Below are 12,679 nucleotides of genomic sequence, written 5' to 3' on the forward strand. Positions count from 1 at the left end.
ATCCATATCTCTAAGACATGGCTCCTGACAAGTAAGTCTCATACTTCTTGGCTGTAGTTACTCTTAGAGCAGGAAACAATTCTAGTAAATGTGATATAGAATACAAACATGTAAAAAAGTATGTCCCTGCTGCTAAAAGGGCCACATGGGAAGTGAGAGTCCTTTCTTCGGGACACTACAGGATCTAGAAGAATTGGATACTGGGAGCTGATGTGGTCATTAAAGCCATGACAATGCTTTTATAAGCAGGTCATATTTTAGAGGAGTTTCTGTTTGTAATGTGAATGTTAAATCTCTTTTACAAAAACATGCTCTAAAATAAAGAGAAAACATTTCATGGGAGAAATATCATGGCTTTAAAATGCTTGAGTATAAGGGCTAAGAGTATCGCCAAGTGGTAGAGAGCACTTGTCCAGCTTGCACAAGGACCTGGGTTCAATTCCCAGCAATAGGGGAAAAAAATGGCTTAAGATGCTATGTCCTCAGATTCTTCTTTGTGTGTCCATAGGGCCACTGTGATGCTTTGACTGTATACAGTCATCAATGATACTTGGCAATGAGTGATTTATTTCTAGTCATTTATGTCTCTTTAATTTATTGGCACCTTTTAACTGTACAAAGAGGCTTTGTTACTAATAGTAACTATTTTTAACTAAGATCAATTATTTGTAGCAAAATGTAATTTTTATGTCTAATATACTTACTAAATTAGATGGAAATTCACAGAATCCCAAGGGAGAGAAAGATGAAGCTTCAGGACATGTAGCACTTGGATTTTGTGTGTGTGTATTAGGTTAGTTGGTTTTTTTTATTTTGTTGGCCACAAACAAATATTTCACGCAAATTTATACAATGTTATGGTAGTTTTCATTTTAAAATGCTTTAACCAACTAAAGGAGAAAAAGTAGTGGGAGTTTGTTTTTTTTTTTTTATAACACAGAAATATAAGGATGTTTTCATTTTGACCCCAGATGTGGGGTGTGGGGCTGCTTCAGGTTACCCAGAGCAGCTGACTGTGATCTGACTTGTGCTCTAGCAGTGCCGTGGTTTTGTGCTGTCGGAAGCTATGTGACTGGGAATGCTGGGGACTCTTCAGAGGGTACATGAATCCCAGAGTCCAGAGAGAAGCTGCTGTTGGCTGGCTGGCTGGTGACTAGATGCTGCAGACTGCAGTTTGTGGCAGTCTGTCAAGCAGCTGTGTGCAAAGAGACTGAAAGAAGAAATCAGATATCCTGATATCGAAGATCAAACTTGCCTCCAATCAACAGGAAGTAGTCTAAGCATAACACCGCCCCCTTTCCTCTTTATCCTTTTCTCTCTCTCATCTAGTGTTAGGGGGCTGAAAGGGTAGAAGAAGTGGGGTGGAGAAGGGTGAAAGAAAAATAACCTGCAAAGTAGCCAAAAGTCAAGCCACATTCCTTCCCACTCCACAGAAAGCAATCATACCCACCTCTGTGAATAATTTTCAAGTTTTCTTTTAAGTGGTTTAGTGCTTTCACAGTCTAGGGAGAAAAAGAAGAGATGGGATAAAGATCTTTATTTATTTAATAAAATAGCCCAACAACCTACCACAAGCAATGTCCTCCATTGCCCTCTGTATGCTTTCCCCATTTAATGTTTGAAATGCTACCCTTTTGTACTCGAATTATGATGGTTTATAATTGTACATCTGACAAGTTGCCTTTTATATGGTCCTCTCTGACAGCTAAGAAAACAGAAATATGACATATAATAATTCAGTAAAATGTTGTATTGTTTTGTACCTCAAACCTGTACAATCATAAAAGCTGGTTCTAGTATCCATGATGGTGACAATTTTTATAAGTTCTCAGCCCCTCACAACCATTCACTAACCCTGAAGTAAGTTCTGCAGAGCCGACATATCTGCTCAGGCAGTAACAATCTGTACTATCCTGGGTCACATTGACTATGATTAGAAATCATAGGCTTTTTCAGAAAGGGAGGAAACAGAGACTTGAAAAGTCAAGTCTTTGCTGTCATAAGGAATATATATAAGGAATATAGAAAGCACCACCATGTTTGAAAATACAAACACAGATGCACTAAGTATATACACTAAGCATATAATATGTACTAAATATGTACTAAGTATGTATATATACATACATATATACATGATATTCACACATGATAAAGTAATTTTATATTTGTATGCTACAGTAAGGTGAGGTTATGAGATCAGGTTGTGAGGGTTTTAATCACCGATAACTTAAAACCATGTAAATACCAAAGCAAATTAATATTTCAATGCTTTTGGGTTTCCCATGTGTAACAATGGGTATTACTGACCATTCACCAGAAAGATTACGTGATAGACTCTTAGCTCAACACAAATAATATTCACTCACCATTAACTACCATCATTATTCAGTTATTATAAAGTACTGCAGTACTAGTCCACTATTGTTCTGTTACACTACAAACAGTGCCTCGGTACACTGGAGGGGCGGCTATTACTGCGAGGTTTACACCTTCATCTGAACATTGAATAAGTTTCTAGTTCAACTCACTTTCCCTCTATAGCGTTATATGGAAGAACATGTATCTCAAAAGTTAGCTACCTCGTAAAAGATCTAAATTTAACCAATAATTTGGCAGGGGAAATTTTTTTTTGCAAATTATCAACTTTTAGATAATTTACTAACTACAATTTAATCAAAATTGTAAAAGTCTACTAGACACACATCTCTTACAACTGAAAGAGTTCAGTTATCATTTATATTGTTAAATCTGTTTTGTTAGCTTTAGAAATCACCAAGTTGGCAAAAGACAAATGAAATCTGGGGAGGGCTGATTCACAGAAATCATAAGGCATATGCGACCATCCGTGATTCAGTGTTCACACCATGACTACACGCGTGTCTCTGGCTCGGAGTCCCGGGAGCTCTCAATGTCTCATTAGTTTTGCTTTACAGAAAATAAGTTACCTTTTCCTTTGTTTAAAAAAAAAAAAAAAAAAGCTGTACACACTTACAAATTAGAAGATTAGAGCAGAAAAGTAAGTGACTGTGAGCTCGTAACGCATATTCCCCCTGTTGGTACTCTAGTAAACACAAATTGATCAATCATGATGTTGGCTGCTAAACTTACAAGACAATATCCTTAAACCACAGCAAAACATACTTTGTCAAAAAGCTTCAAAACAAGATTTCTGCCACTCTGATTTGCTTAGGGATATAAACTTTACAAAAATAGTTAAAAAAAAAAATAAGGGGAAACAAATATAAAATAGCCTTCTTAGTTTTACTATAACAGTCTGTTATAGTTCTTTGTGATTTGAATAAGAAAAAAACTATAGTATTCATAGACCTTCCTTGTTTTGAAAAATGTTCCTCAGATCTATTATTGTAATTATGGCATAGACGTGACTTACTCTCTTATCCTACTACAAATGATTTTCTCAGAAAGGCAACAAAAATCCAAGACCAAGTGCATTCACAAACACCAGCAACCAGTAACAGAGTACATCAGCCTTGTGGAAGCCAAATACTTACTGCTAAAGTGATTTTGCCTAAGATCTCTTCCGGGATCACGTCATCTAACACACTATATACATATTTGTAAAACTTATCGAACGAGGTAGACATGAGCTCCATACAGATCCAACAGTCGCCCTGTAAAACAACAGATAGTCGTCACCACTAAAAATCCTGATATTAAACACTGGCATCGCCCCTTAGGACAGAGACAGAATTAAGGAAAACATCTTTGCTTTTACAGAGAACCTTTGTAAAACCTCTGCTGAACCTCTAACTTGTGATTTTTTTTTCATCATTAAGGACCTGGAAAGGATATCCTATCTGGGTTTAAGCACAACTATGTGGCCAAATGCTACTTTATCCGTTTTGTTTTTGTTTTTAATTTTACTCATTTTTTAAAAGTATGCCTGGGTGAGAGGGAATGCAGTACCCTCAGACACCAGCAGAGGGTGACAAATCCCCTGAGAAATGGAACCTGGATCCTTTCTACAAGAGCACTTGGTGCTCTTAACAACTGAACCGTCTCTTCAGTTCCTCTTCCACCCAGCCTTAGTTTACAGAGAAAGCATGCGTGCTTTAATAAAAAGTTCCAATTCTGCCATAGCCAAACATAAAATTAGGAAATAACAGAAGAGCATCCTTTTTCATTGACAAAAGAGCTTACCTTAAGAAGCTAATAAAACTTGCTCATTAGAAAGCTTTAAACAAATAGCAAATGTAATCTTCAGATCAGAAGCCTTCTCCATAAGATGAGTCACTTTACTGAGTTCCTTTACCCTGTCTGTTCCCTATGGTGCTTACTGTAGTCCGATAGCTGGTCCCTCCTTCCTGCCCCAGCCTACAGCTGCCATAAGATGCTCCCCAAACCCCACCCCAGGAGCTGTCAAAAATGGTGGCTCCTATCAAAATGGCAGCACCGCAACATCTGGGCCTGCAACATCACAGGAGCTGTGACCACGCCTTTCCTGTTTCACCTTACTCCAGTCATGAGCAGCTGTCCTCGGTGGCAACACCTTCTTTCCTGCCTCAGCCTACAGCACAGCATGAAATGTCCCACAGGAGCTGTCCACAGTGGCAGCACCTCCTCTCCAGTCTCCTCGAGCATCCCCAAAGAGATGATGCCACAGCAAATGTTGGCTGAAGCTGGAAAGGACTTCCCACCCTAACCCATAGGCCTGATGCAGAGGAAAAGGGGAGTGAAAAGAGAACCACCAGTCCCTGGGCTCCCCAAGCTCAGGACCGGAAGTCCCACCAATCTCCAATCTGAAATTCTCTACCCTGAAAAGCTCTGCCCCCACAGAAACCCTATATTAGCATTGCCCTTTGTCCAATTCCCTGCTGCCCACTACCAGGAGCAGAGGGCAGCCATCCCTGGATTCGTCCCTCCTCTTCTTTCTCCTCCTAGATTCTTCCCTTCAGTAAATCTCCTTTATGAGAGTAATGGCCTGGCGTGACTCTCTTGTAAGAAGCTGAGAAGAAAAGAAGCAGGGCTGAGGCCTCCAAGCTCCTCATCAGTTCAGCTGGAAACACCCACCCCTGGAAGCTGCAACACCTTTGCTGAATAGACATTCTCAGAGCTGTGTGGTTCCTGGGCTCCTGAGTTGTGTCTCAGGAATACCTTTCCTTTGAGACACTGTCCCACCTCAGAGCTGTGTGGTCCCTGAGCTCCTGTGTCTCAGGAATACCCTTCCATTCAAGTAGAAAACTTAAACACTTACCACTGTCTGCTAATGTATAACGGCTCATTTTTATGTTTGTCTCCAATAAATCAATGCAATTAAATCAGTGTATGAAAGCAATCTTATCATGAAGACAAAGAAAGAAAGAAGTCCCTGCTCTCTTGCAGTCACTATGATCTAATACAAATAGTGTTCTAGTGACTTGTGCACAGGTGGTGACACCCAGTGATGTTCTACCCCATCCACCATGAGTGTGAGTATCATTTCATCCTATGTAACGTGCTTTCTATAGTACCTGGTATAGGCACCCCATGTAGCCATGTTTCTATAGTAACCATCGTCAGTTATTAGATTAACTGCCATAGTATTACAGTGCTGCACTTCAAGTATTCCTAAGTTATTACAATTGTTACACCTTATGATTGGTAAAATATTATTATCACTTACTTTGCCAATATTCTGTTGAATTTTTTCACAGGTATATGTGCAAGAATAAGCCACATATAGATTAGAAATATCAGAGGTCTCGTGGATATGTTAGGACGCACCTCCTGCAGATAAGGGGGGCCTACTGTAGCCATATTGACATTTGATAGACTCATCCTATTTCTAGGAATATATCTTTAATATTCCATAAACACGGAAAGAAAAAACCAAAAACTGGAAAACTCTAAACTCAGGATGGTATACAACATTGAAGCGAGTACCTAGGCTCCATTTCTTGACACTGTGGTAAGAGAGGTAAGCAGGAGAGGTGTGCGGAGGTGAAGGACCTCAGCGGGGAAGGAACTAGCTGTGTCCATTTGAACAGGGCATAAAGCAGGGATAAAAGTAGAAAAGCTACCATAAGATAATGACGAAAGTCTTCTTCGACAACGTTTATGCTGTCACTAATTTAGCCCTCACAGCACAAAAATATGTAACTTACAAGTGTGTAGAGCTCACTGAAAAATGCTGACATGAGTGACTTACAAGTGTGTAGAGCTCACTGAAGAACGCTGACATGAGTGACAGACTAGACCATTTATGTCATTAGACAACTGGGGAACATATGTATAATAACGTTTCTTTAGATTTCCTTTCTTCAGTGTTCTCAGAGAATAGCTCACACAGAAAAATGAAAACTCTCCACCAAAGCATGTACTCACTTCTATTTTGATCTCATGACACCTCAGTAGATTGACTAGAGCTTTCTATTAGAGAAAACTACAAATTACTCAGACCCCAACAGAAGTAAGTAATCTCAATGGTAGAAGGAGCCCTCATGCTGAGATCCTGGGAGGCCAGACACTTTCTGTTTATGGAAGCCCAAGCTTCCTCCCTTCTTGTCTATGAAATGAGGCTGTCCCACCACCCTTGATGGACTGTAATAAAGGTCACATGAGCTCACAAATATGAAACATCAAGTGCCTTGCGTGTGCTAAAAGCTAAAGTTAATATGTGGATGGGGTTGGGCGCAGGCTGACAAGAGGAAAGAAGGAACTTGGAACTGCAGATGAAAAGGAAATAAAGCAAGGAGTCCCAGATGGGACGGCCTTGCCCTTTCTAAGGTACATAACTAACATGAAGTTCTTATTTCTCTGACATCTGCTTTTGTCCACAAGTAAAATGGACAAAAGCCATGAACTTCACCTGATCAAAGGAAAAGGAAGATGGAGAAAATGGGAGAAAAACCATCTGAGCTGCCTGGAAGAAACACGGCAGTGACCCCTGCCATGGTGAACCAGAGGTGGCTGAAGCACAAGGCCTGAAATTCTCTGGTGCCCACCGACTGGGACACAAAGGGCGAGAAGAAGAAGATCACTGAGTTAACCAGGTAAGGTTTCTGAGTTAAAATTTAGATAAATTCAACAACTTATCTACACACCAACAACCATTTACAAAGTAAAATATTTATACAGACATCATTCACAACAGAAATCAAAGTGGTAGGTCACACAGGAATGGATCGAACAAGAAAACAAAAAAACAAACTTACACAACAATCAACTATAAAATGTTGCCAAACAGTATAACAACACAAGAAAATAGAGATAACACCACAGATAAAGTTAACTTAATAGGTACCTCTAGGGCATATGCCAGTGATAGAGGATTAGTAGGGAATGCTTTGAAAACATATTCTTAAAAAACTAGAAAATCTAGAAAGGATAAATTTATAGGCATATATGGCCTACTAAAATTAAATCAAGAAGATAAAAGTCTCCCAACAAGGAGAAGCCTGGGATGGTAAGCCAGACTGTTGAATTCAATCAGGCCTCTACAGAGTAACCACCAGCATCATAAGACCACTCCATGAAATAGAAAGGAAGATAACAGCAAACTCATTCTTTAAAGCTGCCATTCCAACAACACCAAACCCATACAGACGCAGAAGATTTTCAATAAGATACTTGCAAACTGAATTCAAAAATCCATAAATACCCAACTTTTTTCAGTCCAGTAATATAAGGATTGTCTCACACATACATTTATACATACTCATTACTTTCTTGTTGCTGTTATAAAACCTCATAACCAAGGCAGCTCCTAGAAGCAAGAGTTTATTTGAACTATATATAGTTCCAGAGAGATAGAGCCCAGCACAGTGGTGACAGCAGAAGCAGGAAACCCAGGCCTTACATCTTTAAGCACAAGCATGAAGCAGAACGCTAACTCTATGTAGAAAGCCTGTCCCCATTGACAAACACACTGCACAGACAGGCCCAACCTCCTAAAACTCTCTAAACAGTGTTGCCAACTGGAACTGGGGACCAAGTATCAAATGCCTGAACTTATGGGGGGCATTTATCATTCAAGCCACCTCATACAATAAATATAGCATATAAATAAGACTCAAGGAGAGAGTCGCGTGACCATCTCAATAGATATAAATGTTTTAACAAGAGCAACATTCCTTCAGGATGAAAGCCCAAAAGAAACTAAGCTCAGAAGCAACATAGCTGAGTACAACATAGGGCATATATGACAAACTGATAGCCAAAATTATTGTGAATTAAGAGAAACTGGTCACATTTCCTCTAACATTAGAAAAGAAAGAAGGTTGCCCACTCTCCTTTGATGTAATGCTGAAAGTCTTAGATAGAACACTGAGAAAAGAAAAAAATTAGAAGAAGCAAAAGAATCCTTATTTACAGATGACATGATTCCCTCGCCACCCCCAGACCCCCTCCAGTTTCTCTCTGTAGCCCTGACTGTCCTAGAACTGAATTTGTAGATCAGCCCTGCCCCAAACTCACAAAAAGCAACCTGCTGCTCCCTCTCTGGGATCAAAGGTATGCACCATCACACCTGGCTGACATGATCCTATTTTTAAAAGACCCTATAGATTCTGCCAGAAAACCCTAGATGTGATAAACACAATAAAGTAGATTCCCTTGTTCAAATGAGAGTGAATTCTATGATCATATATTTGACTATTTGGTTCCCAGGTGGTGGAATTATTTGGGAAGGATTAGGAGGTATGACCTTATTGGAGATGTGTTGCTGGGCGTGGGCTTGGAGGTTTGAAAAGCCTATGCCATTCCCAATTAGGTCTCACTACCTGCTGCATGCTGATAAGGGTGTAAACTCTCCCTTCTTCAGCATCATTCTCACGCAAACCTACCTGCATGCTATCATGTTCCCCACCACGATGGTCATAAATGCTAACCCTGTGGACTACAAGTTGCCCAAAACTCCTTCTTCTGTAAGTTAGCAGTTGCCTTGATTATGGGGTCTTTTCATATCAATGAAAAAATAACTAAGACATAAACTGCATTTTGGTTTCTACTCCCAATATACCATAAACCAACAATAAATTTGCCCAGAAAAAAAAAATGGGTGAAACAAAACAAAAAACAAAACCTTATTCATTAAGTTTCGAAAAGTAAATAGTAAAATACCTATGAATAACTCTAATCAAAAGGAAAAACGTTAAAGCCTGGAAGAAACTGAAGAATATACTAGAAGGTAGAAAGACCTCTCAAGCACATGGACTGGCAGAATTAACATTGTGAAAATTAGATATACATGACCCAAAGCAAATCACAGGCTTAGCACAATCTCTACTCTGGCTAGCTTTATGTCACCTTGATACATGCTGGAGTCATCAGAGAAAAGTCTCAATTGAGAAATGCCTGTATTTGCCTCAATTGATTCACCAGCCTGCAGGACATTTTCTTAACAAATGATTTATGGGGGGAAGACCCAGACCATTATGGGTGGGGCCACCCCATACTAGTGGTCCTGGGTTCTATAAAAGAGCAGGCTCAGCAACACCATAGGAAGCAAGCCCTCCCACCCTCATCCCCATGGTCTGCCTCCATTAGCTCTTGCCTCCAGGTTCCTGCCCTGCTTGAGCTCCTGCCCTCACTGCTTTTGGTAACTAACTGTTGTATGAAACTATGAGTAAATCCATTCCTTCCCAAGTTGCTTATGGTCATGGTGTATCACTGCAATAGTAACCCTAAGACAGTCTTCATCTAAAAATTTCAGTAGAATTTCACATAAAACTAGGAAGAAAAGCAAAACAAACAAAAAGCTAGCAAACAGATGAATGTGAAGCAGTACTAGGCAGGACAATGCTAAAGGTATCCTAATACCTGACCCTAAACGATACCACACAGTCACAATAACAACACTGTTTAGTGGTACTGCACACACACCAATGATCTACAAGACAGGACCCAGAAATAAATCCACAAAGATACAGCCATCAAATCTTACACAAATGTGTTAAAAATGTAATTACAAAAGAAACCTCTTCAACAATTATAGCCTATGCAGCCAAGTGGATGAAACTGGATAATCATAAGAAGCAAACGAGCCAGATTCAGAAAGACAATACTGCATATTTTTTGCCACACACAGAAGATAGATAGACAGACAGATAAGCAAGCAGGCAGGCAGACATACAGACACACACACACACACATACACACACACACACACACACACACACACACACACACACACACACACACACACGAAGTATAAAAGAAACTAAGAGGAGAGGAAGAGGTCTGAAGGAAGGGCTGACATGACAGGGCGGTGTGATGAGGCACTATCGGGAGAGCAGAAAGGGGACCATTAGAAAATGGAAGGTGAGCAGCAAGGAGGAAGGAATGAGGATGGCAGGCGGTGTGGGGCGAAAAGAACAAACTGTAATGAAATATACACATAAAGGAGGCTAGCGGAAGGAGAGGAAAGCGGGAAAGTGACAAAAGTCTATTTTAGTTAAAATGTATTTTTTTAAAAAGCTAAAGATGTCACCATAACACACATTTCATTACTAACCAAAAAAAATTAAACATAATAATTCTTAAAACTCTACATTGAAGTACTGACACACAGATGTGTCACATCCTTCAAAGAAAACATGAAGGGAAAAACCAATGGCAGTCAGAAGTGGCAACCACAAAGACACAGAAATATTTACACATATATTGTATATTGATAGATGTTAGTCATCCTTTAGTATCAGAAGCTTTGAGTCTAAACTTCAGTGGAATTCCAAAACAATCCTCAGCAGAAAGAACAGTCTGCAGGGTAACTAGGACAACATCACTGTTAATGTGCAGCACTGTGCTCGAGAGTAGAATGAATCCTACCTTCTTCTTACTCATCGAAATTAGATATGCATTTCAGCTAAAACCCAAATGGTCTCCCGTACCTCTCTGAAGAGTGCACCATAGAACTGAACAATGTATGGGCAATCACTACTCCGCATCACTACATCCAAATCCATGAGAAGTTGTTTTTGTTCTTTTTCATCCACAGTTGATCGTATTCTCTGGAAAAGAATGATAACAGACGTCATGCATACAGAATAGTTTTAGAAACTGGAGTAAAACCTTTACCACAGTACTGAAAATTACCAAACCTTACATTATTAACTAGGCTGGGAAATTATCATATTTTCTTATACTTTATAATTGTAAATTTGGTCAAAGAACATATAACAAAAAAGTATTTAGGAATTATTTGGGTCACACACTCACTGATGGTGGTGAGGGTTACACAGTAATGCCCTTAGGCTCTGAGAATTATGCCCACATGCAAATACAAAGAAAATCAGAGTATAGAAGTTTTCACAGGAATAACTGTGAAATATATTTTTACCATCATCTCAGAACTGTATAGGCTCTAGCATCCAATGCAACAACAGCCTTCTTGACTACCTAGCATCTTTTATTCACTAGATTGCAAAGGGAAACAGTGCAGGACAGGGAGAGTGAGGACCTGCATGGGGAGCGTACCGATGAGAATCTAAGCCTCTCAAATCCTGACTGGCTCTTCCTTCATTGAACTTCCTCTAGGTTGAAAACAGGAAGTTTTCCCCCAGCTTCCTATTCATGGTTCTGCATGCAGGTCAGCATGACCTGGGGGAAATCCTAAAATGGAGAAACAGGGCTTCTCTTGTCTATTTGTAAGCTGGAAAGGCAGTCCTCTGCATACTACAGACTTGCAGCAGGGTTCTAACCAAACTGTACAACTCTGCACATTTCTATCAGAAAACATCTATACTCCACCTCTCAACTCAAACACTATAAAATACAGAGATTTCAAATTCCCCACTGCACTAGTAAGATAGAACAGAATCGAGTTCAGAAAATATAAGACATTAATAACAGAAATACAGTTTAACATTAAAGCATGCAAAGAACTTTTATTCTCATAAAAAAAAGTTCACAATGTCACACCGTGTCACTGTACACAACACAAAGCACATACTTACAAGGTAAGTTAGTATCAAAAAATACACAAGGTAGCATATGTCCTCCAAGACTTCGAGGTATCTGTCCTCAAGGTTCTTGCAAGGAGTGAAGGCAGTCAATTAAATTCTTGAGCCCATTTTACAGAAGAGAAGCCAAAGGCAGAGATACAAAAGAGTATTCCATGTGACACGAGAACAAGCAGTTAAAGAACAGAAGTGGGTTCTCTCAGTTTTATGTTTTGACACTACACCAGGCATCAATCCCATATTCTCCAAATATGTATTTTAAAAATGTATTTATTTAAAGCACATACCTTGCTATCTATAGTATTTCATAACAAATGTCTTGACTTTAATTTAAAATGTTACACTGAATACCACAGTCACAGAAATAAAGATAAAAGAAAGAATGAGAGACAGGAAAGACAACTAGTCCCTTAGAGGTGAGAACCTTTTCTTTCTTTCACCCTTGTATCCACATTTTCATAGTGTGATATGAACAACTTTGCTTCTAAATCAAATTACTACCTTGCTCCAAAAGGATACTTGTTAAAAGTCTAAGTAAGCAGAGAAGTGATTTGTATTTGTTCAAAATATGGTAGAGATAATTTTAATTAATAATTAATCAGTAATTATTTAACATTTATTTCTATTTTAATAATACAAATTGGTTGGGTGGTTGTAAAAATAGTTAACATGATTTTTTTTAAAGAATTTTAATATTTTCACATATCTGATTTTAAAACAAAGAGTTGACAAATAAAATGATAAAAGGAATCTCAAACTACCCTTTGGTTGAGAAA

General features: G+C 39.0%; 1 protein-coding gene across 6 annotated transcripts in view; it reads right to left on the reverse strand.

The window, feature by feature from the left end:
• Map2k4 (mitogen-activated protein kinase kinase 4) overlaps positions 1-12,679 on the reverse strand; it is a 96,441-nt gene that overhangs the window by 17,709 nt on the left and 66,053 nt on the right. For all 6 annotated transcript variants that reach the window (XM_032913392.1, XM_032913393.1, XM_032913398.1 and 3 more), the window contains 3 exons: positions 10,833-10,952; positions 3,516-3,635; positions 1,451-1,502 (listed from right to left, as the gene is read on the reverse strand). In XM_032913392.1, the coding sequence (XP_032769283.1) occupies positions 1,451-1,502; positions 3,516-3,635; positions 10,833-10,952 (292 nt within the window). The remainder of the gene's footprint in view (positions 1-1,450; positions 1,503-3,515; positions 3,636-10,832; positions 10,953-12,679) is intronic.

The sequence above is a fragment of the Rattus rattus genome, chromosome 9 (assembly GCF_011064425.1).
Source record: "Rattus rattus isolate New Zealand chromosome 9, Rrattus_CSIRO_v1, whole genome shotgun sequence".
Lineage (NCBI taxonomy): Eukaryota > Metazoa > Chordata > Mammalia > Rodentia > Muridae > Rattus > Rattus rattus.